Source organism: Balaenoptera musculus, chromosome 5 (assembly GCF_009873245.2).
Source record: "Balaenoptera musculus isolate JJ_BM4_2016_0621 chromosome 5, mBalMus1.pri.v3, whole genome shotgun sequence".
NCBI classification, from domain to species: Eukaryota; Metazoa; Chordata; class Mammalia; order Artiodactyla; family Balaenopteridae; genus Balaenoptera; species Balaenoptera musculus.
The window spans coordinates 1349016-1375917 of NC_045789.1; the positions used below are offsets into that span (position 1 = coordinate 1349016).

Here is a 26902-nt window from a genome sequence, read left to right on the forward strand (position 1 = left end):
TGGCAAGTCACACTCTAATAAGAAGGAGTCTAGTCTATTTCCAAAGAAAAACATGAAAATGCTGGAAGTTACTGTGTTCTTCCTGTGTTCTTAAACCATTTGCACCCTACCACCATGCCTCAGGTTTAAAGTCAGATACACCAGAAATGAACCCTGCAGGTTCCCCTTTTTTCCGAACCCAGGAAGACATTTCCAGTAAGGAACTGAATCCTTTTTTGTTCTCATCTGTTCCCATCTTAATCACATTTTAAGCAAACGTTCCTTCTTCATACACAGATTTTAAACATCGCCTGTTGCCACAGAAAAAGACATTGTAACGCTTTAATGACTCCCAATTTGCATTTCTAATCACCTCAGCCTATGACTGTGTGTGGCAATACAGGAAACAAGCTGTGATTCATTCCTCAGTCGGAAAAAAAAAGATAAATAATAGGACTCTTTAAAAGACAGATGTCCTTATAAACACCCAGCAAAAATAACTGCCAGAAACAACACAAGGTGAGCCCCTGGCAAGCCCAGCTTCTGTTGTTCATGGTTTCTGATCTCTGCAGTGACTCTCAAGGCAGGTGCAGGAACCAGCTGGGCAGTGGAGCACAGAAGCCCAGCCCCATCTCGCAAACACTGAGAAGCTTAAAATGGTACCCACTCACGAACAAGGCTTTCCTGGAATGCAAATGGCCTGGCTTCAAAAAACATAGCACGGTATCCACATCACATCAAATGCATTCATTTCAAATCCTTAAATACCTCAAAATAGTTCTAGCATTGGGTCCAAGGAACCAGGACGAACCTCCCCAGAGGTTACTCAATGCAAACTAACCTCACAGGAATTAATTTTCCAGGAAATTCAAAATCCTTGCCCTTAAAAGTACAAAGGCCGTTTTCCTTGCTCCTCGCAAGGGAATAGCTTCACTACACTGATCCTATGCGCACTGCCCCTGTAGCACATCCTGTCCCACACCCAGCCTCCTTCTGCATGCCATCCGCTTTGTGAATGAAGTGTGAAATTAGCACTTTGTTTACATAAGGCAGGCAGCAGAGATGGCGTGCACACAGGCTTCGCTTATTTGAGTGTCACTGAGGCTGTGCAGGCTGCGCTCGGACCGGTTCAGAACTTCCCAAGAAAACCCCAGTGAGCCCTCAGCCTCTCGCACCAAAGCCGAACTGCTACCTGCCTGCCTAGAAAGCAACTGGAAAAAAAGGTTTGACTCAATCTTAAACGTGAAGACAGCCTTTCCTTTTTTTAAATTAAAGTTGATTTACAATGTTGTGTTAGTTTCAAGTGTACAGCAAAGTGATTCAGTTACACACACACACCTATATATCTATATCTATGATTTTTCAGATTCTTTTCCCTTATAGGTTATTACAAAATACTGAGTGGAGCTCCCTGTGCTCTACCGTAGATCTCTGTTTGTTCTCTATTTTATATACAGTCGCGTGTATCTGCTAATCGCAACCTCCTAATTTATCCCTTCCCCACCTTTCCCCTTTGGTAACCTTAAGTTTGTTTTCTATGTCTGTAAGTCTGAGTTTGTTTTGTAAGCAAGTTCACCTCTATCATTTTTTATACGGAATCAATAGATTCCACATATAAGTGATATCACATGATATTTGTCTTTCTGTGTCTGACTCACTTCACTCTGTATGACAGACTCTAGGTCGAGCCACCTCAGTACAAATAACTCAATTTCATTCCTTTTATGGCTGAGTAATATTCCATTGTATATATGCGCCACATCTTTATCCATTCACCTGTCGATGGACACTTAGGTTGCTTCCATGTCCTGGCTATTGTAAATAGAGCTGCAGTGAACATTGTGGTACATGACTCTTTTTGAATTACGGTTTTCTCAGGGTATATGCCCAGTAGTGGGATTGCTGGATCGTATGGTAGTTCTATTCTTAGTTTTTTAAGGAACCTCCATACTGTTCTCCATAGTGGCTGCATCAATTTACATTCCCACCAACAGTGCAAGAGGGTTCCCTTTCCTCCACCCCCTCTCCAGGATTTATTGCTTGCAGAGTGAAGACAACCTTCTCCTGGATTCTGTTGGAGAGCTGCCCTCACACAGCGTCAGGTCCGGCATCTCCCCTGCCACTGCCCATCCTACACCCCAGACTTGCTTCTCTCCTGGGCTGCAGGCTGTGCCCTCGGCCTAGAGCACTTTCCTCTTCTCCCTTCTCAGGCCCACTTCAAAGTACGTCATCTCCCCGTGGGAGCTTTTTTCTCCATGCACTTCTTTTCCGGGCGGAATCCACCACCTGGTCCATCACCAGAGGATCTGGGGGGTACGGTAAAGCCCTCTGCGTTCCCACAGCTCCTGGAGCCCAGAACTAACAGACCTGGAGATAAACTCCAGAGCCGCCATCCTCCTTGGACAGCGCTTCGCCAGGGCAAGGGCTGCACCTCCTTCTCTGTGTACCCGGCACCTCGGGCAGAGCTCAGCACAGAGCGCACGCTCATAAATATTTGCTGTTTAAAAACAGTGTTCTAATAAAACGTTAGGCCATTAACTCATGACGGGGGAGGCGCGTGTCTGAGTCCTGGCTTGGAGTCGGAGCCCGGTCCCAACGTTCGCCAGCTGTGCGACCTTGGCCAGCCTAGCCTCGCTGTTCCTCCCAATAGCGCACGGGGAGGCCACAGAGATGAACTGCCGACCGTCTGCAAACGCCGAGCACCAGCGCCGCACCCAGCGGGCTCTCGGGGGGTCATCATCAACATCACAAAGCCAGAGGCCCACCAGGGACCCCTGGGTCCCACTGAATCGCCCCCCGGGGCGGCATCCAAACACCGCCCTTCCCGGGAGCGCGTGCCGGTTTCTCATCAGCGCGCGGCGAACCCAGGAGTGATGCAGAGCCGCGTTCTTGCACTGGTTTCCATCGACGGGCCTCGTGCTGTCCGGGGATGGTGTTTTCTCTCAAGGACCCAGACCCCCGCTTTGCCTACCCCCCCCCCCAGACACTGCAACAACCCGACACACCATCCCTTAATTGAGAGATGGTTCAACTACTCTTCAATGGGGAAAATGCCAAATCCGAAAAAAAAAAAAAAAAATCACAGTTTGAAAATAAAAAGGAATTAAGCCTAACACCACGAAAGCAAAATTAGTGAAGTCAGCCTGGCAAAGCTGGGAATAACCACTTGAAGGTGGGGCAGGAAGTCCGACGTGAAGGCAGATGGCAGATAAGAGGGGCTGAGCTCCATTTGAAATGTATCCTCCTGGCCTAAACCACAGAATGAGCTCATGCTACCGAAAACATCACGCTTAGGAACTTGGCTCGAAGGATAAATGTAATCAACATAACTCCTCTTTATAACTGTGGTTCATTTGTTCTCAGATTTTGAACTCTGTAAACAAGATTTTTTAAGAAGGTAAATGAATCCTGTTTTAGGCAAGCCGTTGGAGTCCACAGCTATGAATTTATCTCCTCGATGCTCTCGACTTTAAGAGCAGTCTGAACCTCTGAATAGAATGCCCTGTATAATATAGTGTAAATAAAGGCTCAAGTCACTCATTACATCCATTCCAAAAGAGTAACAGGCTGTGTGTTCTAGAGCTCACTAAACCATGCTTATTTACTCACTTCTGTGGTACTTCACCACTGAGACATCCTGCTAAATAAAATGTTCAAAATTGTTAAAAGAAAAGAAAGAAAGAAAAGAAAAGAAAAGGAAACCCCGCAGTGGAACCAAGCTTTCCCACGTCAGCCTTCCTCCTCAGCGTCAAGAAATACGGCAAAATACGCCAATAAACACTGTTCATCCACGGACCCGCTGAAAATTCGATCCCAGCACGTCACAGGAACAATTCTAAAGGAAGTATTTCAAGTCATTTGCCAAACTGTCAGATTTCTACCCCAACAGAGGTGTTACTGTAGACCTTAGCCAGAGTATGTGTTCTGCATCATTAATAGGATTATTCCGAGATTGTTGTCCTTAGCGTGCCCGTGAAGAAGGTTTCAGGATCAAGGGAGCCCAAGCTGTCCTTACAACCCCCAAAGCACGAAACCTCCTAAAACAGTAAAGAAATGCATTTATGCCAAGTGTTGGAATTTTGAAACTAGAATGCCATTTGCCTCACTGGTTCCCATGGAAGGAAAACATATCAGCCCATAAGCAGTTGAACCCGGCTACCCTCCAGCGCGACCTTGACAAAGTCACCTCGGTGGTCTACACAAGGCCTACACAAGGCCTCACCATACACATCGCTGTGGACGGACTCCTGGGACCCTTCCGGCCCTGACGTCCCACCTGCCAGATTTACTGGGGATTTCTAGGCTGTGCACGTTCTCCATGAGCCGCAAGCAGAAGGTGGGAAGTACACTGATGCTGGAGTGTGTCGGCCATTCAACCTCACCATTCTGCGCAGTCCTGGGTCCAGATCACGTGCATGCGACCCAGCTGCAGCACTACAGACGTGCACACCCCCGTGGCACTTTTCAGACAGTAACGAGCACCACTTCTGGGAAACCTACCCACCGGCTTGGTACACACGCTCCTGGTCACGTGGTACATTTACCAAGATGACAAAGTAGAACTCTCACTGGCGGCTCCCATCCCAACCAGTAAGCAAGTGCACCTTCCTTTGCAAAAAGTCAAGCAATGGTGAAAGTTGCAGTATCAAAAAGCCACCTTCCAAGACGGGCTGCTGTTCCAGGCAACAGCAGAGTCCTGCTTGAGCCAGGCACTACATCCAGAACCGTCTAACACACATTTACTCTATGCCACCCTTAGTTCCAGGCGCTGGCGCACCTACAAAGGGCAAGTCAGACAGGGCCACGCTCTCAGGGACCTTACATTCTACAGGGGGGGCAGGGAGACAATAAATAAACCAATAAACAAGCAGAATACCACAGTGGTAAGTGCTATGCGGTGAATTACCCTTGATGTGATAAACAGGGGTGGTTAATGAAAGTGGTTAGAAAAAAGACCTCGCAGAGAAGGTGGTCTCTTTAACCCAGATGGCAGGAAGGTGGTGCCCAGGCCAAAGCAGCTGCCCGGTGTTGCCCGGGGAAGCAGGAACTGGCACCTGAGGGCTGCAATCCCACGCCACGCGTGCCACGTCCCCTGCCCCATCTCACCCCCAGGCCTCCACCCTTGACAGGCTCGAAGCAAAGCTGCTGCAGGAAGGAGGCTTGAAGGAGGCTGTACCCTTTCTTCTCTCCGGGTCCTTCGAGCTGCAGGTGGGCCGGGCCCAAGTGCCCAGCAATGGGGAGAAGAGACAGGAGTTTTAACTCCCCTGTGAACTAAACTGTCCACAGCTGAAAGTGTCAAAAGGCTTAAGCATCAGTGTGGCAGGTGCAGGGATCCACCAGGAAGGAGGCCAGTGGGGTTGGGGCAGCGTCCCCGATGTCCCCAGCTGTGCCGGGCATTAACGCTGCAGCTCTGCTCAAAGGTGCTCCATCTGTCCTGGCGGAGTGGCCGGGCTCCTTCTCAACCCACTGGGGATGCTTCAGTATCTCCACAATGGGTGTGGTCGTACCCCGTGCTTACCAGCCAAAAATCAACCACTAGACGTATCCCCAGGAGACAGAGAAGGGGGATGCAAGGGGGAAAAATCACAGGTGGAGGCAGTGGTAGAGAAAAATAATTCACAGAGACTAACCAGTGAGCGTACAGATATTATAGAGCGTCATACAGCGATATCCTGGCTACGGATAACACTTGCAAATAAAACCATCAGAGGCATCAAAAGCAGACCAAGTAAATGAAGGGACTTCTATTACGACTTCTACCATGTTGGTTGATACAAAGAGAAACTTCCCCTCTGCTCAGTGTTCTGGAATAACCGAAATGGGAAAAGAATGTGAAAAAGAATATATATATATATGTATATGTACGACTGAATCACTTTCCTGTACACCTGAAACTAACACATTGTTAATCAACTATACTCCAATATAAAATAAAATAAAATATTTTTAAAAAGAAAAAAAAAAGAAACGTCTGGGGAAATGTTTAGCAGTCTTGGGAACATTTTGGGGGGAAGGTGGACATTACAAATAAACTGATTCAATTATTCTTTATTTAACATACATCACATTATCATTAGATTTCTATTTCGACAAAAAGTGTGCAAGTTTATAGATAAAACAATTTTTGCACCAAAATGTTGAAAAAAACATGTAGTAGAAGAGAATGTCAAAAAGATATGTAAGGAATTAGTTTCAGGAAGGATGAACTAAGAATAAACCAAGCTAAGACGTTGGTGCCCGACACAGGGCACTACAAAATGCACCAAGGAGGAAAGTGTAGGGTCGGCCCCCAGCATCTATTTACAACTATTCAACAAATGATATATAGTCCCTGAGGCTTCGTACAGACCTTTGTACTTTCTAATTACCTTTCAGAGGTAAACACCAAGTTTATAAGATTAAGGGTAGAAGGTAACAGCTGGGAGAAGAGGAAAAGTCACCATAAAATAGAAGGGGGATTTTTTTGTCACCTATGGTGAAAAGCAATATTCATCATTACATAATGGTACTTCGCTTCTCCAACTTCCTCAACTACCCCAAACAGAGCAGAGAACCAGGAGGAAGTTAAAAAAAAAAAAAAAAACCTCTAGATAACAAAAATAAATGTCACAAAGGTCATGCACGACAACTTATAGACTAACAGGAAAGTCCCCTGGGTCCTCGGGCAGAGCTATGTACTCTTGGACACTATTCTAAAGGTTGTGACGATCTGCCTTGCAGTCAAATACAGCTTTGAAGCTGCTACCTAGGGTAGAGGGGAGGGGAGTGGATATGGGCACACTGGCAATGGGAGGAGGGGTAAACTGGCACTGAAAGAGACACACTGAAAAGCCGTAAACACAAGATACACGTACTGAGCGAGGCATTACCAGGGGACCATTTGTCCCCAGAGTAAATGGCTGCACAGGCCACAGAAGCCCTTGAGGACAAGTGCGCAAACAATGAATGATGTTCAGTGGGGAAAGGGAAGGGGGAGGGGCAATCTGGGGTAGGGAATAAGAAGGTACGCTATTATTATGTTGAAAATAAGCTATGAGGATATATTACACCACACGGGAATGTAGCCAGTATTTTATAGTAACTATAAATGGAGTATAACCTTTAATAATCGTGAATCACTATATTGTACACCTGTAACTTACGCAATATTATACATCAACTACACTTAAATTTTTAAAAATAATGTTCGCAAGGAAAACCCTAATCAACAGAGACATATCCCAAATCTACACTCACAACAGTTAACAAGAGAACAGTCAGAAGCATGTTTCAGGGTTATGGGTAAATTCAAATCCCTCCCCAGTGACACAAAGTAGGTGAGGCCTTATCCCACCGACAACCCTGTGACTGGCATCTACTGGGGCTAAATACACGCAATAAAGTGAGCTGTGTTCCGTTTCGCTTGAGATGCGCCTGATTCCCTCTGCTGCAGCCTGGAAGCAGCATCCCAGAACTCACGCGTTTCCTGGGAGGATTCCTCTCCTAAAACGAGTGCATGCAGACCACAGCCATTTCCCCATGGCCGTGCAGCGCATCCAGGCCAGAAACCCCACCTGCGTCAGCGTTCTGACCTTTCATCTCCCTCTCTACGTTAAATCTGGGGGCAGATCCTTGGTGGATATGTGAGACTTCATTGTCAGCAGTCAGATTAAGAATGAAAGACACAAAGGCGGGAGTTCCCTGGTGGTCCAGTGGTTAGCTCGGGCTCTGCGCTTTCACTCATGGAGCCCAGGTTCAATGCTTGGTCTGGGAACTAAGATCCCACAAGCTGCGCAGCGAGGCCAAAAAAAAAAAAAAAAGACACAAAGGCACCTCATAGTCCTGGAGGATAAAATTATTTTTCCAGTAAAGTGGCAAGAACTGCAACAGAGTTTTGAGGCGACAAACAAGTAACTAATAACAGGGTAAGTGACACTGACCCCTCACACCTAATGTTGAAGTGCCTCCCTTGCCCCAGTCTAAATCCAGGTGCCCAGCATCGGCTAGAGCAATCAGTTTCCATGTAGGACAGGGCTCAGGACACCCAGTTGATTCTGAAGCTGAGCAGGCCTGGGGATCTGATGGAGTCAGCCCCACAGGAGGCTCTGGAATTCTCCAGGGAACCCAGTTGATTCTGAAGCTGAGCAGGCCTGGGGATCTGATGGAGTCAGCCCCACAGGAGGCTCTGGAATCCTCCAGGGAAGAGAGTAGCCTTCCACCGGGGAGGGGGGTGGTCAGCGGTGGACAGAATGAGCTCCGACTGTTTGGACGTCTCACATTTAGCACTTGGAAGACCTTTCTGGATATGACGCAGTGCACAGACTGGGCGAATGGCGCTTTCTATGTGGCACCCGCAGGTGGGTCTGTACTGGGGGAATTAGACTCTCACCTAAATTGCGAGGAGCAACAGGGCAATCAGAAACCAATCATAATTCAGTAAGAGGGCAAAAAAAAAAAAAAAAAAAAAAAATGCCCACATGACGGAGCGGAAAAGTTGAAAGCCACAAAGAGAGGGGAAAGTTCCAGCACAGCCGCTCACTTTCCCGGGGATCTTCCTCAGCACCCACCTGTTATCCCCGCATCCTGGAACCTTCCATGCGCGGGAAGATAGCTCTACACCGCCCCCTAGCGCTGGCCGCCCGCGTCTCCGGCTGAGCACCGCAAGGTGAGCGGCTCCTCCACCTCCACTTACTTCCGGCTGCCAACCCTCCCAAAGGCTAAACATAGACCAGTCCCCTGCACACAGATTAGGAAACCACGCGGCTATTTTTAGCATCATGCATCTTAGGAATGGAAATGGCCCAGCCTCTGACGGCAACACAATGTGTGTGGCCTGGCTTCACGAGCCCACTTCTCAGGAGGGGGGGTGAATCGACCCCGGAAAGGGGCCAAAGACCCCGGTGAAAGTTCTGGGCCTCGTTACAAAGCAATGATGGCACGTGGACCACAAGAAAGAATGACACGGAAAGGACAATGACAAGCACGGGTCGCGAGGGGACTCGGGAAGGTGAGAGATGCCAGGACAGGCCTGATACGTAAGTCAGAGCATCAGGAGAAGGGACCTGGGACGGAAAAAATCAAAACACAGAAGCCAGGAGCCAGGGATATGGTGCATGGTCATTTGGGGAAACTTGGTCCAGTAAGAAGCAATATTTTGAACTGGGCATTTATTTTACGTGATAAAGAACAGAGGTTGGTCTGATCCGTCTCCTGCCAGGGTACAACTGGCGCTGTGGCTTCTTTGATCCCCCCCTCGCCCCCCGCCCCGTCCCCACGGCCCCGGCCCTCTGCAGTCCCCGTGATTAGAGATGGATCCCTTTGATCAGCAGTTCAAGCAGCCTGCAGGTGCCCCGTCCCATCACATCACCAAGTCGTAAGAAGCAACCACAGTACTATCAGCTGATAAATGTGATGCCTCGTCTCGCTGCCCAAACAACGAGTACAGATAATGGCTACAAAGGTCCCAGGAATCCTTATTTTCCCTCTTTTTGGACTCTAGAACTTTCTGTGCTTTCTTAAAGGTGAACACTTTGGAGAGTTTCAATCCAGACTTGAAGCTCTGAAACACCCCCCGAAACATACAGAAGAAGTTGCTTGTGACTTAAAAACACAGTTCAGGGCATTCTTATCTCCTAGGTGTGCTGCTCATGTTCCTTTCGCCCGGTTCATGAAGTGACAGCCTTCTTGCATTGTGAACAGATGGCATACAAAGCCGTAAAAACATGTACATTTCTTTTCAAATAACACCAAGAGCCGCCACTTGTAAACAGGGTGTTTAATATTCTAATTTTAGACAGCCTGCATTGACATTGTGGTTTCATGTGCAGTATAAAATTTCTATTGACAAAGTAGTCTCAAAAATGACTTCACAATGTTAGATCAAGAGCAAAAGGGTTTAGAAACTGAATGATGTAAATCATATGGGGTTCAGAGGCTAAGCAAATTACACACCCTGAAGCAGCCCTGGCTTTATGAAAGGAGCCTTTCTCCGGTTCTGTGCGATCCCAGCCCAAGGGAACTTGCATCTGAGAGTTTTCTAAACATTTCAGGTACACTTGAAAGCTGAAAGTAATTCTCATTTCCTATGCAGGATTAAGTCGTTTCCAGCACACACAAAATAGCAGTCACTCACCATCGCATATAAAAACACACCACCAGAAAGGTAAGGGCTTCAGGAGTACAAAGGCACATAAAAAAAAAAAAAAAAAAAAGAGCACAAGAGAAATACATTTTTTTAAATTCCCCCCTGCACACGTCCACGGGGCCCCTCGACCTCTCGGCTTGCTATCTACTTACTGATTAACTGATGCCTTTCCACCGCGAGCGCTTCAATTAATGCGGCTGACACACGTCCTGGGACACCCCTCCCCAGGGCAAAAAGCTCGGAGGAGAGTCAAACATGCCAGGACGCGTTCTTGTCGGACTCGGGTCTAGAGGCAGTTCTCGAACTTAGGACTCCGGCGACGAGAGGTCTTGCGAGCGCGCTGGCCCTGACGCCCCCCAGGGCTCCCAGCATGTCCGCGCTGCGGCGCCGCCGGCGGGGACACTCGGGCTGCCCCAGCCGCAGGCTGCGCGGAAGCTCCGCGAACGCGGCGCGCGGGCCGGGGTGCGTCCCGCCCGGGCGCGCCGGGCGGCGCGGGCGGCGCGGCGGGGGACGGAGCGGGGGGCACTCACCGTTCTGCTCCTTGGTGCCGGCGAGCTGGAGCTTGCTGCTCAGGCTGGACTCAGCCCGGGTCCCGGGTCTCTGGCCGGCCAGGGCGGATGTCAGCAGGAGGAGCCCGAAGAGGAGCATTGGGCTGAGCGGGCGGGCGCGCGGGCGGCGGGCACCGGGGCGGCGGGGCTGCGGGCCGTGCTCAGCGCCGCCGAGCCCCGCGGGCTCCTTCCCACATCCTCCCATCCAAGGCTTTCTCCGAGGGCCCTCTTCGGCGTCTCCAGTTTGCGCCGAGGATCAAAGCAGAACCTGGACCTGAACCAGTTCCCCGAGGTCTGAACAGATCCTGCGCCGCGCCGCGGCGGCGTGGGGGGGGGGGGATGGGGGCGAAGGCGAGGGGGAGGGGGGGCCGCGGGGGCCGCGCGCGCCGCCGACGAGTCCCCGGCCAGGGCCCCGAGCACCTGTCAGCCGGCCGACGGCCCGGCGGCGGGTCGGGGGTCGCGCGGGGCCGGCCTGCAGCCCGCGGGGCGGCCGGCACCTCCCGATCGGTCGCAGAGCTGCCGGTCGGGGCGCTCTCCGGGCGCCGCGGCCGCCCCGCCCCCAGCCCGAGGGGGAGGGGAGGCCCGGGCGCGGGCGCGGCGCCGGGGCCGGGGGGGTCCCGAGCGGGGCCGGGGTCCCGGCCGAGGCGGCCCCGGGCCCGGCGGACGGAGGCCGCGGGACGCGCTGCCCGCCCGGCGCGCGGCGCGGATCGGGCACCTGGAGGCGGTCCCGCGCGCCCGCCCCGCGCAGCGCCGGAGGTCGGGCCGGGGTCGCGCGGGGGCCGCTCGGGCGTCCCCTCCCCCGCGCTCGGGCGGCGCGGCGGGCGGGCCCCGGGCGCGGAGCAGGCCGGCGCGGACCTCGCGTGTCCCCTCCCCTTCCCCACCTTCCCGGCGCCGGGGGGGGTGGGGCCGGGGTCCCGCGCGCCCGGGCCGTCCGGCAGGTGCCGGCGCGCGCGCGCGGGGTGCCGCGGGGCCCCGGCGGGGGGATGCGGCCCGGGCTCCCCGGGCGCCACGCGACGAGCCGGCTGGGCGCGGCGGGCGCTGCCGAGCCGGGGGACGAGGGAAGAACTTCCTGCGCCTCCCCGCCTCCCCCCGGCCCTCCCCCCCGGGCCGCGGCTCCTCGTTCCTTCCCGAGGGCATCCCCGTCCCCAGAGGGCCGGGCTGGGACCCTCGGCCAGGCTTTCTGCGCCCGAGGAAGAAGGGAAACCGGAACGCAGGGAGGTCTTTGGCTCCAGCCTCCAGCCCTCTGAAGCAGGGGGCGGAAAAAAGTAAAAGGAAAGACAAATGGCCGGGATAAGAACACCATTTATTCCTTTAACAAACACTGTAGGTACAGAATGCCTCCTGAGTCGGGCACTGTTCTAGGGCTGCAGACGTGAAGCCAGGCGAAAGGCTCTGCCCTCCTGAAGCCTGCCTCAAATTAGTTGTCAAGCAAGTGCCAGGGCAGAAAGCACAAAGAGCGCCCACCTCCTGTCCAAGAGCCGAGGCGAACGACAGGACCCGGTAAGGCCGGGGAAGGATGGAGCCCCAGGGGGTGAGCTGAGATACGGGCGGACTTTCAGGGCTCCTGCCGAAGGAGCCAGCTGCCCTTCCCGGCCTGCTAGGCCCTCGGGGAGTACGGAGGGGCGCCGCCCTGGGAAAGGTGCAGGGACGCTCGGGCGGGGACGCCACCTCCGTGGACCCAGCTCGGGGCGGAGCCTTCCCGCTGAACGTGGCAAGCCCCCTTCCTCTGCTCGGATGCCCACCGAGCCCGGCCAACTTGACCCCTCTGCTTGTAACATCCTAGTTCTTTTCTCTTTTTTCCCCTCTTAACATTCTCCGAGGCTCAACTCCTCTTTGAGACCTTTGCTCACCTCCCCCGTGGGGTCATTCTTGCTGCTTCACCACGTCTGTCTTCAGAGGGCAGGACGTTAAGGCCGATAAGGAAGGCCCAGTCTCTGACCCTGAAGGTGCTGCGGTTTGGCAGACACAGGCCTTGGCAGTGTATTCACTTGAGCGGCTTCTCAAGGCCACTGTGAATCCATATTTGCGCAGTAAATGTGTTCTAAGCGTGGTCTGTGCATCCGGGGGAGAGTTCCCAGTTTTAACAGCTTAAGGAGACTCGTTACGTAAAAGACATGCTTTATGAACACACTCTAATCTACTTGTCTTAAAACTAATCGCTCCCCGGATTTTCGAATTCAGTACATTTAATTTCCTAATCAGGATTTTTCTAAATGAGGCTGTTTTATGTCTATATCGTTGAGTTTGATGACCACCCACATAGAGTGTGTGTGTGTGTGTGTGTGTGCAGATTTAATCCATTTGCTCTCACGAGATGATAAGGGTGATGACTACGCTTTCTTTTGTATCGTTTCATATTGGCTAGAAGAGTGCCTGGCCCGGGGAGCTCATAACGAAACACTCGTGACTGACTGACAGGTTTCTTGATTGGAGTCACTTACATTCGCCCTGGAATTTCAGCATGGAGGTTGTATTTGAAAAGTTACACACGATCTAGAATAATCCTCCATCGCTGCGTTTCACCTCATCCATAGTCTACAGATTGCTTTGGCACTGGCCTTATGAATAAAGCCAGCCGGGTGCCCCTGCAGGACTCCAGAGCAAATCCGCCCACATCTCTATTGCCTGGGTTCCCTCCCGTGTCCTTGCACTAGTGTCTCTTGAACTGCTCTTGCCCTTGGCAAGGTTGATTGTTTTAACACTGTATCATCCTCTGCTCCGTTCTGCTTATAAACCCTTCCTAGGAAAGTGGGGTCCTTGCATAGAAAGTAAATTTTATATAACCCAGAGTCTGCACAGTTACTAAACAATGGGTTCTGAATGAATATGGCTTTGTTTTGGCCTAAAGCATTTTCCTTGGGGAAAGGCATCTGTTCCGCCCACCAGGAGAAAATAATTGGGAACATTCTTTGTGGTTTTCGTGTTTTCTTAAACCTTCGGCAGGCGTGCCCACTCCGGCTGAATATATGTAGAGTGCCACCTACAAATTCCTGATGAGGAACATGCCGGAAGGTACTCGGATATTAGCCATGATCATTTTTGGGGGGAGGGAGGGTGGGTGTCGCTACTAACTTTTTTTTGAAATGAAATAAGATTTAAAGCCAACTATCCATTCAACTAATCACTTAATACTCAGGAGGGCAGGAACCATGGGGCCGTATATTTTGCCCAGAAAATCAAATATTACAAGTTTTCTTGCTCTTCTTCTGATTCAGTCCTAACACACACACACACACACACACACACACACACACACACAGGGACACATGCAAAACGATTTTGACTTTTCCCAGAACTTTTCAGTATTTTAGTGGCAGATGACTGAGCAGGAGTTTCTGAAGTTTAGAGCGCTATGAACTGAAGTGTCCACTACTTTCTAGAATGACTAACTAGCAACCTAAGTGTCCACTACTTTCTAGAATGACTAACTAGCAATACTTCTTTTTTCTTTTTTTAAATAAATTTACTTATTTATTTTTGGCCGCATCGGGTCTTGGTTGCTGCACGTGGGCTTCTCATTGCGGTGGCTTCTCTTGTTGTGGAGCACGGGCTCCAGGTGCACGGGCTTCATTAGTTGTGACTCATGGGCTCAGTAGTTGTGGCGTGTGGGCTTAGTTGCTCTGCAGCATGTGGGATCTTCCCGGACCAGGGCTCAAACCCGTGTCCCCTGCATTGGCAGGCGGATTCTTAACCACTGCACCAACAGGGAAGCCCAGCAACACTTCTATACACATTTAAATGAGGCTGAGAGCTGGGGGTGTCGTTAGTAAGCAAAGTGAATGCCCACAGATCACAGCAGGAATAAAGACTGTTCTGGGGGAAGGAAGAAGTGAAGTAAAATCTCTCTCAGAATCATGCTTTTCTTTCTCCACTCTGTCCAATTACCCTGAGAAACACATGACCTCGCTCTCTTCAGACATCTCAGGATGTATTAATACTCTGTTCTTCCACCCTAAAAACAGAAAATGCACTTTTCCTTATATTTTGTTTATCTAGATCGGTCACGCCTTACCTCCCCATGTACAGCTGGAGTCAGAAAGCCTTGCGGAGGCAAACAGTAGAGGCTTGTGTCGGGGCCCCGCTCTCAGAGAAGCAGATGTACTTTCTCATTGTGGCCTTTTGAGGGAGGGGAGTCCGGAGGTGGGAAGCTAAAGGTGTGTGGCCCAGAGACACGGGACACAAGGACCGGCCTTGAGGTGGCTTTGTCCATTGAACTCAAGCTGCTGTTTCCTTCTGGAAATCACGGTTGAGTATGCAAAGGTTTTTTGTCAAAATCGCAGAAGTGCTTGTCTGACTCAGAACCCAGAGTGAGTAAGTAGCCAGAAACAGCCCCAGAGAAGAGGAGCCCTGGCCAACTCAGAACCACCACGACGAAAGATTGTTTCACCGGGAGACGGAAGACCCCGGACTGAGGCTGGCTTCACTGCTAACAGACAGCACAGCCTTGATCTAGAATCCTCTCTGCCCCTTTTCCTTGCAGGAGAAATTTACACTGGGGTCTGCCTCCATCCTCTTACTGCTTTAGAATTCTTCCATTCTCTAAGCCACGACAGGTAGTGATGTCAATTCTTTTTCAACTTAATTGTGCTTCTGTGATGATACGGGACTAGGACCTGTTTCCTGGCCTCAGCTCCAGGGTGCCTGGCGGCCGGCAAGAGAGGATGGCCAGGTGCTTCTCCCCAGGTCCGTCCAGTCATGGTAATTCTTTCACCTGTTATGACCCTGGTTGGGAAAGAGAAATTCTACGGGTAACCAGAAAGAAGGGGAGAAAATAGAGTTTGGAAATCACTGACTAAGGCAAGTGCCAGGAATTGTATTGAATTCAGGAAAACAATAAATTAAGCGTGGGTAGCCGCCTTTTAATGTTTAATATCTGTTTGGTATCATCAGAAGATGCCAAGTGTGGTTCCGAGGTAAAGAAAAACAGTACAATACATAAGTGAGCTGTACATCGTAAGGAAATTCTGTCGTCATTAGCCAAGCGCGGGCATCCGATATCCTACTATTCCACAGAGGCCCACGGGTGGCATCCGGAACAATCCTGAGATCGGGGCACCCCCTGAAAATTCGGCCAACCACCAAACACTGTGTTTGATCATATCCTGTAGTCAATAAATGTCATTTTTCTCTCCCCCAAAATCATGTGTAGGCTATGAAGGCTTCTGTCCACATGGTGACAAATCGTAGTAAAGAACTCAAGGCACGGCCACGGATCTTCCTTTCTCAGACAGTGAGCCCCTTCTTCCAGAGGTCATGAGAGAAGGACCCTCTCACTTTGTGATCATTGTCTCAAGGGCAGTCTTTCCTTGGCTGTCAGCCTTTGTAAAAGGGGCCCAGAGCCTCAGTATGCAACTTCACGAATGTGAAAAGAGTGCTGTTTGTTAGCAGGCAGGGAAAGAGAGCTTAACTCATCTTACATCAAGGTTCCCTCAGTTGCTTTTGAAGTTCAGGATAGTTCAAAGAGTTGTCATAACCCTTTTCTACTGTGATTACTGCTCTCAGCCGTCTGTCATCTTTATGGTCAGAAAAGTGCCTGCTCTCTTCTATCCTAAAACAGCCTTGCGACATCCTAAGGCATCGTTTTATTTTCCCAAATTTTATTTCTATGGGCACAGTTGGCTTTGATGCTTTCCCCATCTTCCTGGACCGCAGTCTCTCCTTGCTCATTGTCTGGATTATCTTTTACTGGTCCTTCATGAAATTAGGAGGGTAAAAAGCATGTCTTTCCCCGCAGATTGCTAGTTAAACAGAAGGCAACCAGGGAAAGTAAAAGTGAGGAGAGAATCATTCAGGTTCAGATTTACTTTGTGAAGCACCTGTCATGTCCCAGGAACTGTTAGATACCTTGAAATATATTTTCTCATTTCATCTTCCCACCAATCCTTTGAGGAAACCCGGAGTTTCCCCCATGTTACTGCAGAGAGATGGAGAATTTGACTGGGGTGACACTACCGGTGACAGGTACAGGTCACCTTTGTCTCCCGACTCCCCTTAGGGAGTCGGGAGTCTAAGGGAGTCCCCTTAGACTCCAGTGCGTTTCATTTGACACTTTGAGGCCCTGGATTTTGGACCAAAGCGTTCCCACGTGAAGCTTTTGCATGTTTCCCAAAGTTTTCTTCATGATGACTGCCCTCCCCCTGTTTGATCTGGGGTAGACCTTGGCGTACGTAGACAAACTTTCCCACGTGTTCAAGAGCACAGTGCCGAGACAGCTAGCATCTTTCTGGAGCAGCCTAAATAAAAGATTTGGGCCAGACTGAATCTGGGTCACTGGAGGTAGGGTGGTGACTAAGGCATCGGAAAGCTGGCCTGGGGTCGAAGCCCACCCAAAGCGTGGGCCGGCAGGATCATCCTGTTTATCCTGGCCAAGTTAGTCATCCAGGGAATGCCTCAGTCTGCACCAGCTGTGGGCAGTTATGAAGAATCTATCTCCTTGTCTTTGAGGACAAAGGGGAAGGAATTCTCATTCCTCTCTTCCTGCTCGTGATTGCTACCGAATTACAGCATCAGGGCTGGGAGGAAATACACTCTTTTCCCAGTTGTTCCCTTGGAAGAATCAATTTATGATGAACCCTAGGTGTCAGAGTCTAGGCTTCTTTCACGCCTACCATTTCTATGTGTATCCCTCCACGTGTTTCTAATTCAAAATTCCTGGTCTCCGGTGTTTTTTTAAAGCCCTATGGCAAGGCAAATTTGCATCTTCATTGATAATTTTATGAAGGTATTTTTAGATAGGCTGGAGTTATTCAAAGGCCAAAGATAAGAACTAACCAGCGACCTGTTAAGCCCTCAGGCGAGTAAAAGTCTTCAAATGAAATTCTAATTCCTGAAATAAATTCCGTTTGTATCTGAAGGGATATACGAGTGGAAAAGACACTCACGGTATCAATTTTTGTCCCATTGGACAGTTAGTGTGGAAAAAAATTCATTCTTTCTTTTCTTTCTTGAATGACTTTTTAGACACACATAAAACCAAACAAAAATGTGAGAATCAGCCAATTATTCTAGCCACTATTTTTCACACTTACTGAGGCAAATGATTATACTATGCGTCTGTTAAAAAACACTATTTTAAGAATTCAGAGCACTTCCTAATCCCTCTTCCTTCCTGCCTACCTAGATTTCTGTTTGAAGACGGTCATCACCGTGTACACCCACGTTCAGCATTCTCAGCCCTGAAGGGGGAAGAAATGTCCCATCCCTCGGAATCTGTGTGGTCTGGTACACGAATCGACTGTCACCTAGTCTGTGAAGTATAGTAGCCTATTTTCATTTTACATCCTGCAGAGCTGTTATCACATTACTACCTTTTTGATTGAAATGTCCACAATGAAGTACTCTACAATGGAGTTTCTACAAATGACGGCTAGATTAATTAATGACAACTCTGTGCATAACTGTTAATACAATCCCCATTTTAAAGATGAGAAACTGAGCCCCAGGAAGGCTTTGTAACTTGACCAGAGTCACATGTTTGTGAGTAGCAAAACCAAGCAGGACCCTGCGGGGCTCCTGGTCTCGGAAGCCTTTCGGTCCCCCATTTCTTGTTTGTAGGCAGCAGGCGCCAGCGTCCATGGGCTTCCCATGGAGGTTCAAACAGCTGCTCATCAGGGAAGGGAGGGGATGCAGAGACAAGGGAAGAGCAGTCCGGAAACAGTGGTGCAGCCTTGGGGCAGGGTCCCGGTTCCCCCTCCAGGGGTGCACAGAACAATGTCTTTGAGTTGTTTACAGAACTAAAACCCCCATCAAATGGAAGACGAAGCATTCTTCATTCCGGAAGACAGGAAGCACAGAAGCTCATCAGGAGACCTCCTGAGGCCAGATGAAAGGAGCACAGGCCCTGCTCACACCCTGATCCTTATCGGCAACCCCGCCCTGGAACCATTGCTACAGAACTCCTCACCAAATCCTCCCGGTTGGGACACACAGTTTTCAAAGGCAGGAGCCTGCTGTGTCCCCCTTTGCCTGGAAAAGTAATAAAGCTCTTCTTTTCTACTTCACCCAGCTGTGTCTCTGAGATTCCATTCAGCACCGGTGCACAGAGGCGGAGTTTTCTGCATCAGTATTGAAGCCAGAATTGGAATGCGGGTACTTGGTTCCGGTGCTGGCACTTTAAACCATCACGTTTTCATTCCTCCACGAGTGTCTCCAAAAAGACATCTCAGACTTATGAAATGTACATTTATTTTAAGCACTTGGTGTTTATTTTATGACTCTACACCGTTTTAGTCATAAATATGTAACTTAAAAATTCTACTGCCAACAACAAACATACATCATTTTGATTCTGGTCTCACATCAAAAGGACTGCCCCAAGCCTACAGGAACCAGGCACTCAGTCAATGAAACCATCACGGTGTCTTAGACGGAATACCCTTTCTAGTGGCTATAGAAATGTGAAATGAATCTCCTGAAACCATCCAAAGGGAAAAGGGTCTGTTGCCCTGATTCTTAGCAAGAAGACTTTGCCATAAAATCGCCTTTTCTGTGTTCCTGGGTCTGACGACCTGTGATGAAGGAAAAGCATGATTTGTATTCACATCAGTTTCTGAAGGACAGAAGTAGGAAAAAGCAAAGGCAGTGAGGTGACTAACTTGTTTCTGGGGAAAGGTGAACGTTCTAAGTAGGAGCCAGAGTTTCTGTGACCGCTAACCTTGAGATCATCATGGACTTGACCAAGACGGCAATCTGTCGGGAGCTTCGATGCATGCATGCTGCTGGACCCAAGAAGCTACAAGGTAAATAAAAGGCATGATTGCTGCCCTCAGTGAGTTGCCCCTGATTTGGGGCATCCAGTCATCTTCATGTGTGTGTGTTTCCACCCGTGATGTGACCTGTCCTCTTGCATCATCTACAGTCTGCAGAAAGCCCTGCAGACTGCACTCTGCCCAGTCCACTCTTAATGTTCCTGAAAGCTGTCCTCAGGTTACCAGCTTCCTCTGTTTAAACACAAAGCTGATCACAGCCTGAGCCCTGCTCTAAAAGTCTGGGCCTCCCCCTTACCTGCAGGAGAAAAAGAAATTCTCCTTGGGCGTGATCTGCTCTTCCTTACCCACCGGGTCTCACACTTCCGATGCACCACAGCTCCTGTGTTCACACTTGCTGGTCTTTGCTTCTTTTCTTATGCTCACTCCACAGTTATAGATAGCTCAATCTGGGACTTCTTCTATTCTGTTTTACATTTCTTATCAGCTACTTTTTCCCAGTACTTAACATACTGCACTTATCAAATAATAATCGCTAACTCTACCATGTGCCCGGCACCATTCTAAAGATTTCATGTATACTCACATCTTCATTCTCACTGCAAACATACAAGATGGGTGTATTATTGTTTAATTTATTTTATTGAAGTATAGTTGACTTATACAATGTTCTGTGAGTTTCTGCTGTACAGCAAAGTGACTCAGTTATACACATATATACATTCTTTTTCATATTCTTTTCCATGATGGTTTATCACAGGATATTGAATATAGTTCCCTGTGCTATACAGTAGGACTTGGTTGTTTATCCATTCTGTATATAATAGTTTGCATCTGCTAACCCCAAACTCCCAATCCATCCCCCGCCAACCTCCTCCCCCTTGGCTACCACAAGTCTGTTCTCTATGTCCATGAGTCTGTTTCATGTATAAGTTCATCTGTGTCATATTTTAGATTCCACGTATAAGTGATACCACATGGTATTTGTCTTTCTCTGTCTGAGATGGGTGTACTCAATAGGATTTACAGAGAAGCAGAGTAAGAACAGAGAGGCTAAGCGATTTACCTAAGACCACTCAGGCTGTAGGTGGCAGAGCCAGGTCTTGACCTTGGTTAAGTCTAATTCTCGAGTCCCTGCTTTCGCCCATCACTCTGCCTCTAACAGAAGGTGTCCAAGCAGTACGGGAGGCCGTGTAGATGCCCAATCACCATCTAAGCATTGAAGTCAGAGGTGCAAGCTAACATCTTTTCTTTCCTCTCCAAAAGGCTGTTATTAATTCAGTGGAGGATTTTATCATTAATGGTGTCTTAAAATAAAGATAACACTAAGTAACTTTTTTGGCTACATAAAGAAGTCTTTCCCTAACTTCTCTCCTTTTCTCACCATCACTGAGTCATCACCAGGGTAAGTCTCATCCTTCCAAAAACTTTCTAGGACAAACCCTTAACCCCACTGCCCCCAAATTAATGATAATATCCTCTAGTTTTGCTGATGCAACCCTCCCTGAAACTGACTGTAAACGCTTTGATGGCAGAAATCGTGCCTTCTCTCTCTTTCTTGTTTTAAATCTAACCACCCCTGGACCGCCTGCCCCCCGCAGCACTTAGCTCTGCGTGTGTGCACTCCCATGTTGAACACGTCCTTTAATAGCTGGTGAGTGAAATAAACAAAAGTATGAAGTAGCCAAATGCAGTTACACCCATGATAAATCTTCATGGAAGAGAAATGAATGAGGCGCAGCTCCTTCTGACACAGTGGCGGAGACTGGACCGTGTGGAGTTCATTTTCTTGCTTGGCTGTCAGTCAGAGTTGGGGAGCTTGTAAACGGAAGAGCTGAATTATGGAAAACAGGAGTCAAAGTGTACAAATCTCTAGGCTCACACCTAAGTGAAAATTATTCATGTAATTTTATTTATTTGATGAGCTGAAAGAAGACCAGGTGAGCACGTTCTAAAATGGAAGCAACGCAGAATCTGTCTTTGCAGAAGTCCTACGGTAATACTCATTCCAATATTACAAGGTTATTTCTAAAGCCTGGCGAACAGCCCAATTCGTATTGCCTGAATGGTTTAAATAGAGTTATGAGAGAAAAATCTTATGTAACAGATGGTTCACAAGACTCTAATAGCCAATCTGTTACAGCCAAGATGTCATCATTTTGAAAAACAACTTCTAGGAAAGTATCTTCTTCCTATTTTGAAAGTATGATGTCAAATGAAATCCTTTGTTTTTTAATTTTAGATTTTAAATTTGTGTGTTACAATTTTAAAACATGTATGTGTGTGAAAGCATGTGGTTTTGAAATAATAATTGCTGACTGTTGCTGCCCGGGGAGAAGAAATTTCAAGAGCCACCGAGCTGCAATGGGATATGAAGGGTCTCTGTTTATGAAGATTCATACGTAAAGTAATTTAGTGAAAGGACAATTCACTTTGCATCTCCTGTGCTTTGGGCAGTTAATTTTACTGTGAAGTATTAGACTTCAGCTCTGAGTTAATATCTTACAAAATAAAGAAACTGACATGGCCTGAACCAAACGTGCCACTTCATGATTTTTTGTCTTATCTGACACCAATTCATTACTTTAAAAACAGCACATAGGGAACTATACTCAATATTTTTAACACCTATAAGGAAAAGAATCTGAAAAAGAATATATATGTGTGTGTGTGTGTGTATATATATATATATATATATATATATATATATATATATATATGAATGTATAACTGAATCACTTTGCTGTATACCTGAAATTAACACAACATTGTAAATCAACTATATTTCAATAAAAAACAATTTTTAAAAAACATATGCTGAGATTTTATTCTTAGAAATAAATTAATTAATTCATAACACAGTAATGAAAAACACTTCCTTAATGAGCTTAGATAAAATATAATTACTCATGACGCTTTAAGTTCATGATAATGGATTCTATTTATTGTGACCTAAAAATACTGTTTATAAATGGAGTATAGTCTATAAAAAAATTGAATCACTGTGTTGTACACCTGAAACTAATGTAGCATTGTAAATCAACTATAGTTCAATAAAAATAAATAAAAATGCTGTCTATGATCGTTTCCTTGTTCCTTTCACCGCAGATGCTGAAATGATGCATTTGCAGCTGCTGAGGTATGGAGTTTCCAAGCACTGCCTCATGTAAATGTCCCTGGTGAACTTGATCAGACACAAAACTTCACAGGAGAAAGGTAGCATGTATTTCTGAAACTAGGATTGAGCTTTCATTAGTAATCTAATTTTGAAAGATTTTTAAATGTTTTACAATATACCAAATGCTGATGCAGGATGTTAATTTATTGTAGGACATCATATTACGATGAGAAGTACACACAACTGGAAGTTCTGTGTTCCACCACAATTAGATTTGTGACTTTAACCCCAAGGAAGAGTTAACTTGTCTGGTCCTTAGTTTCTACAACTGCAAAAATGAAAGTTTACCTGGTTGATTTCAGGATTCTTTTTCCAACACTTTCCGATTCAATATACACTTTGTTTCTTTTTTACTGGAAAAAATATCTATTCTCATAGTCTTTCTTGTGTGGAGACAATTACATCTTAAAGGATCTTCTTTTTTTTTTCTTTAAAGGGAAACAACCTGTGTCCAGAGAGCTTCTACTTAGCTGGACGTCACATCAGAGCAGTCATGATTTCTTAGAGACCTGCCTGCCTAGACCTTAAAGACTTTTCTGGCCAGAGGCAGTATATAGATCACTCTAAAAATTTTTAAATGTTTAAAACAACAAAAAAACAAACAAACAAAAAATTACTGGAGGGCGGGGGGGAAGAATGTGAAATCTAAAAAAAGAAGAAAGGAAAAAAAAAACTCCCAAGGGAGAAAGATAAGGATCCTATAATCAAAATTTCCATGTGTTTAGAAAAAACGATTATCCAAATTATTCTTCAAGTGTTTAACAGTTTAGGATTTTTATACTGCTTTTGGTCATTATCTTTTCATATGAATATGAGTTACAAAGTGACAGTGGCCAATTTCTGCTTTGGCTTCTACTGGTGGTTCTGCAGTGGCAAGCCTGTGATGTTTGAACTCCATGGAGCAATATGAAAGGATATTGATTGATGGCTCTGTCTTCTATACATACGCAAATTGTGTTTGCATTAATATTAATATTGTCTAGATACAAAAGGAAACATTTCCTTTATCATCATATCATAATAATGAATATTAATATCTTCTAGACTTCAATGCAAATTAAAAACACTACAATTATTAAAACTTATCTCCTGACATTCTGCTATGGATTTGTTCTTTGCCTTCCTCTGAATCTAATATTGTGTGGTTATTCACGTCGATAACACCAGGAGGCACATACAGGAGACTCTGTATCTGTTCCTATGGTGACTATTGGACATATTTTGAAAGAAAAAGCAACCATTATTATGCATAAATTTAAATAGTACTGTCCACCTCTTTTAGAATTGCCGTTGGAAATTAGATATCGCATTTTAAAAATTGTTTAAAGTTGTATGCTTCCTATCTTTCTTCTCAAGGAAAATATAGCTAGTTAGAACAACACAAACAAATAGCTGAGTTTTTAAGGAGAGTAAACTACAACTTTTGTTTTCCTCTAAAGATGCTGACACGTTATTCTGTACGTAGGCTCTAGAGACAGTGTGATCTGGCTCAAATCATAGCTCTGTCACTTACTGGATGTTTATTTCCCTCTGTAACATAAAAGGAACCATAAAGAGGAATTGGAATGCATTATGGATAAATTTGATTTGAGTATGCGGACCAAAATCATTTTTCGGGTGAGCGGACAGAGAAATAAATGTACAATATCTTATAGTATTTACTGATTTAAAGTGCCATGATTAGCATCTTAGACAGAGACTCTTTTGAAGATCATGCATCATAATATTGTAATTGATACAGGTGTATTCTGAAGTTTTATTTTCAGTATTTTATTTCCACCTTTTTCCAAAAAAGTATTGACTATGAGTATCAGGCACTGTGCTAGGTCCTGCGAGACAACTGACAGTAGCCAGGACGAAGCCCTGAGAATCTCTAATATGTAGACTTCGGGTCGAAAAGAACAATTGAGAAAAGGGGTCTAAGAAGAGCCAGTCCTGTGAGGTGTAACAAACACAAGACATGTTGTCAGGAGAGCTGGGGAAAGAGTACGTGTTCAGTTGTTAGAGGTAAGGAATGTGGTTACTGGGTAGCATCTGTGGGAACTATTAGATAAAGAGCACATTGGGTTTGGGACCATGGAGGTCATTGCTGACCTTGACAAAAGCAGATTTAGTGGTAAGGCAATGACAGTAGCTAGAATGGGATGAGTGGAAGAGTTAATTGCAGATTGGTTTTTAATTTAAATAATCCATTGTATTATCATTTATATACAATTAATTTGTGCATTTTAAGTGTACTCTTTGGTAAGGTTTGCCCCACGTAGACACTGATGATAGGGAACTGATGGGATGACCATGTGAAGACACAGCAAGAAGGCGGCCACGTGTAAGCCAAGGAGAGGGTCCTCGAAGAAGCCAAAAATGCCCCCGCCTTGATCTCGGACTTCTAACCTCCAGAACTGTGAGAACATAAACCTCTCTTGTCTAAGCCACCCAGGCTATGGTACTTTGGGCGCTTTGCTGGGGTTATGGCAGCCCTAGCAAACGAAAACAAGTGTCTGCTCCCCACCACCTTGGGCGACTGGTCTTCTTATTAAATGATGAGAGTTCTCTCTATATTCTAGATATGTCTTTGTCAGATATGTCTTTTGTCTTTTCTCATATTAATTGAGAACATTTTCTCCCACTCCGTGGTTAGCCTTCTTAGGTGCTTAATGGTATCTTTCAAAAAGAAATTGTTTTAATTTAGATAGAGTCTGAGTTATCATGTGTTTATTTCAGGGTTTGTGAAGTTTCTTATATCTTACCTAAGAAATCTTTACCTACTCAAATTTATACGATTTTCTCCTGTGTTTTCTTCTGGAATTTTTGCAGTTTTTGTCTATGATCCATTTCAAGTTAACATTTGGGTATGGAGGAAAGTGAAAAAAATTACATTTTTCCCCATTATGCATATCTAATTGCTCCAAGACTCTTTGTTGCCAAGACTTTACTTTTCCCAATGAATTAACTTGGCACCTTGGTTGATAATCAATTGAGCACATGTGTGGGTCCACATCTGAACACTTCGTTCAGTTCCCTAGATCTGTATTTCTCTTTTTCTGCCAATTCTGTGCCATCTGAACTATTGTAGCTTTATAGTAAGCCTTGAAATCAAGCAATGTGAGTCCTCCAGGTTGGTTCTTTTTCTTTTTTAAATTGCTGTGACTATAGATAATTTGAGTCCGTTTGTCAAATTCTACCCAAAAATCCTGCTGGAATTTTTATTAAGATTACTTTAAATCTATAGATAAATTTAGGGAGAATTGACCTCTTAATAATATCAAGTCTCTCAGTCTGTGAGCATATTCTGTCCCACATCCTCATTTATTTAGGTCTTTAGTTACTCTCAGCAATGTTTGGTAGATTTCAGTAGACAGATTTTGTACGTGTTTTGAGAAATTCACAACAAATTTTTCTTGTTTTTAAACGATATTATAAGTGGAATTGCGTCTTTTTACTTCTTTTTCCAGTTGTGTGTTCCTAGTGAATAGAAATAATATCAATTTTTGTATTAATATATTGATCTCATTGATCTGCCTAAATTCACTTACTAATTCGAATAGATCTTTTGTGGATTCCTTATAATTTTCTACATACACAACCATGTCATCTTATTATGGGTTGAAAGTCTCCCCTCAATTCTCCCCTCAGATGACATGTTGCAGTCCTAACACCCAGTACACGTGAATGTACTTATTACTTATTTAAAAATAGGTCTTCACAGATTTAATTAACGTAAGATGAGGTCATTAGGATGGACCTTAATCCAATAGGATTGATGTCTTTATAGGAAGATGGCCACGTGCAGACACAGACGCACAAAGAGAGCACCCTGTGAAGATTAGGGCAGGTTATGGAGTTAAATAGCTACAAGGCAAGGAATATTAGGGATTGACAGCCTCACCAGAAGATGGGAAGAGACCGGGAAGGTCTTCCCTCTAGAAGTTTCAGAGGCATCGTGGCCCTGGCAAAACCTTGATTTTAGGCTTCTAGCTCCCAGAAATTACTTAGTTGTGTTTAGCCACCTTGTTTGAGCTATTTGCTACGGCAGCCCAAGGAAACTGCAAGTAGAGAGTTTTGTTTCTTTCTTTCGAACCTCTATGTCACTTATTTCTTCTTCCTGCTATGTTACAGTCACTAGTATACCCAGTAAGATGTGGATTACAAGCGAGGAGAATGTGCATCCTTGACTCCATCCTGATCCCAGCGAATTACGGATCCAGACTTTCACCTCACAGCTGATGTTGGCTGTGGGTTTTTATCAGGTTGAGAAAGTTGCCTTCCACTGGTAGTTTTCTTAGTTTCCTTAGTTATATTCAGTTGACGAATACTGGATTTATTAAAGATTTTTGTGTCTAGGGTCCGTAGTTTTCTTTGTTTGGAATGC

At 46.4% G+C, this 26902-nt stretch overlaps 1 protein-coding gene and 1 long non-coding RNA gene across 4 annotated transcripts in view; one reads left to right on the forward strand and one right to left on the reverse strand.

Moving 5' to 3' along the window:
• The window catches only part of PDGFC (platelet derived growth factor C), a 218618-nt gene extending 207519 nt beyond the window's left edge, over positions 1-11099 (reverse strand). Inside the window, exon 1 of one of the 2 annotated variants that reach the window (XM_036853044.1) lies at positions 10633-11099. In XM_036853044.1, coding sequence (XP_036708939.1) covers positions 10633-10855 — 223 coding nt within the window. In that variant the 5' untranslated portion in view covers positions 10856-11099. The remainder of the gene's footprint in view (positions 1-10632) is intronic. The other variant, XM_036853043.1, reaches the window with a different exon arrangement.
• On the forward strand, positions 10856-23458 carry LOC118895653. Of its 2 annotated transcripts, XR_005019992.1 has the most exons (5): positions 10856-10942; positions 11978-12150; positions 17771-19388; positions 22464-22571; positions 22970-23458. It is a non-coding gene; the product is annotated as an uncharacterized LOC118895653 (long non-coding RNA). The 2 variants fall into 2 exon arrangements; XR_005019991.1 differs by lacking the exons at positions 22464-22571; positions 22970-23458 and having other exon boundaries at positions 17771-20049.
• Positions 23459-26902: the final 3444 nt, after the last annotated feature.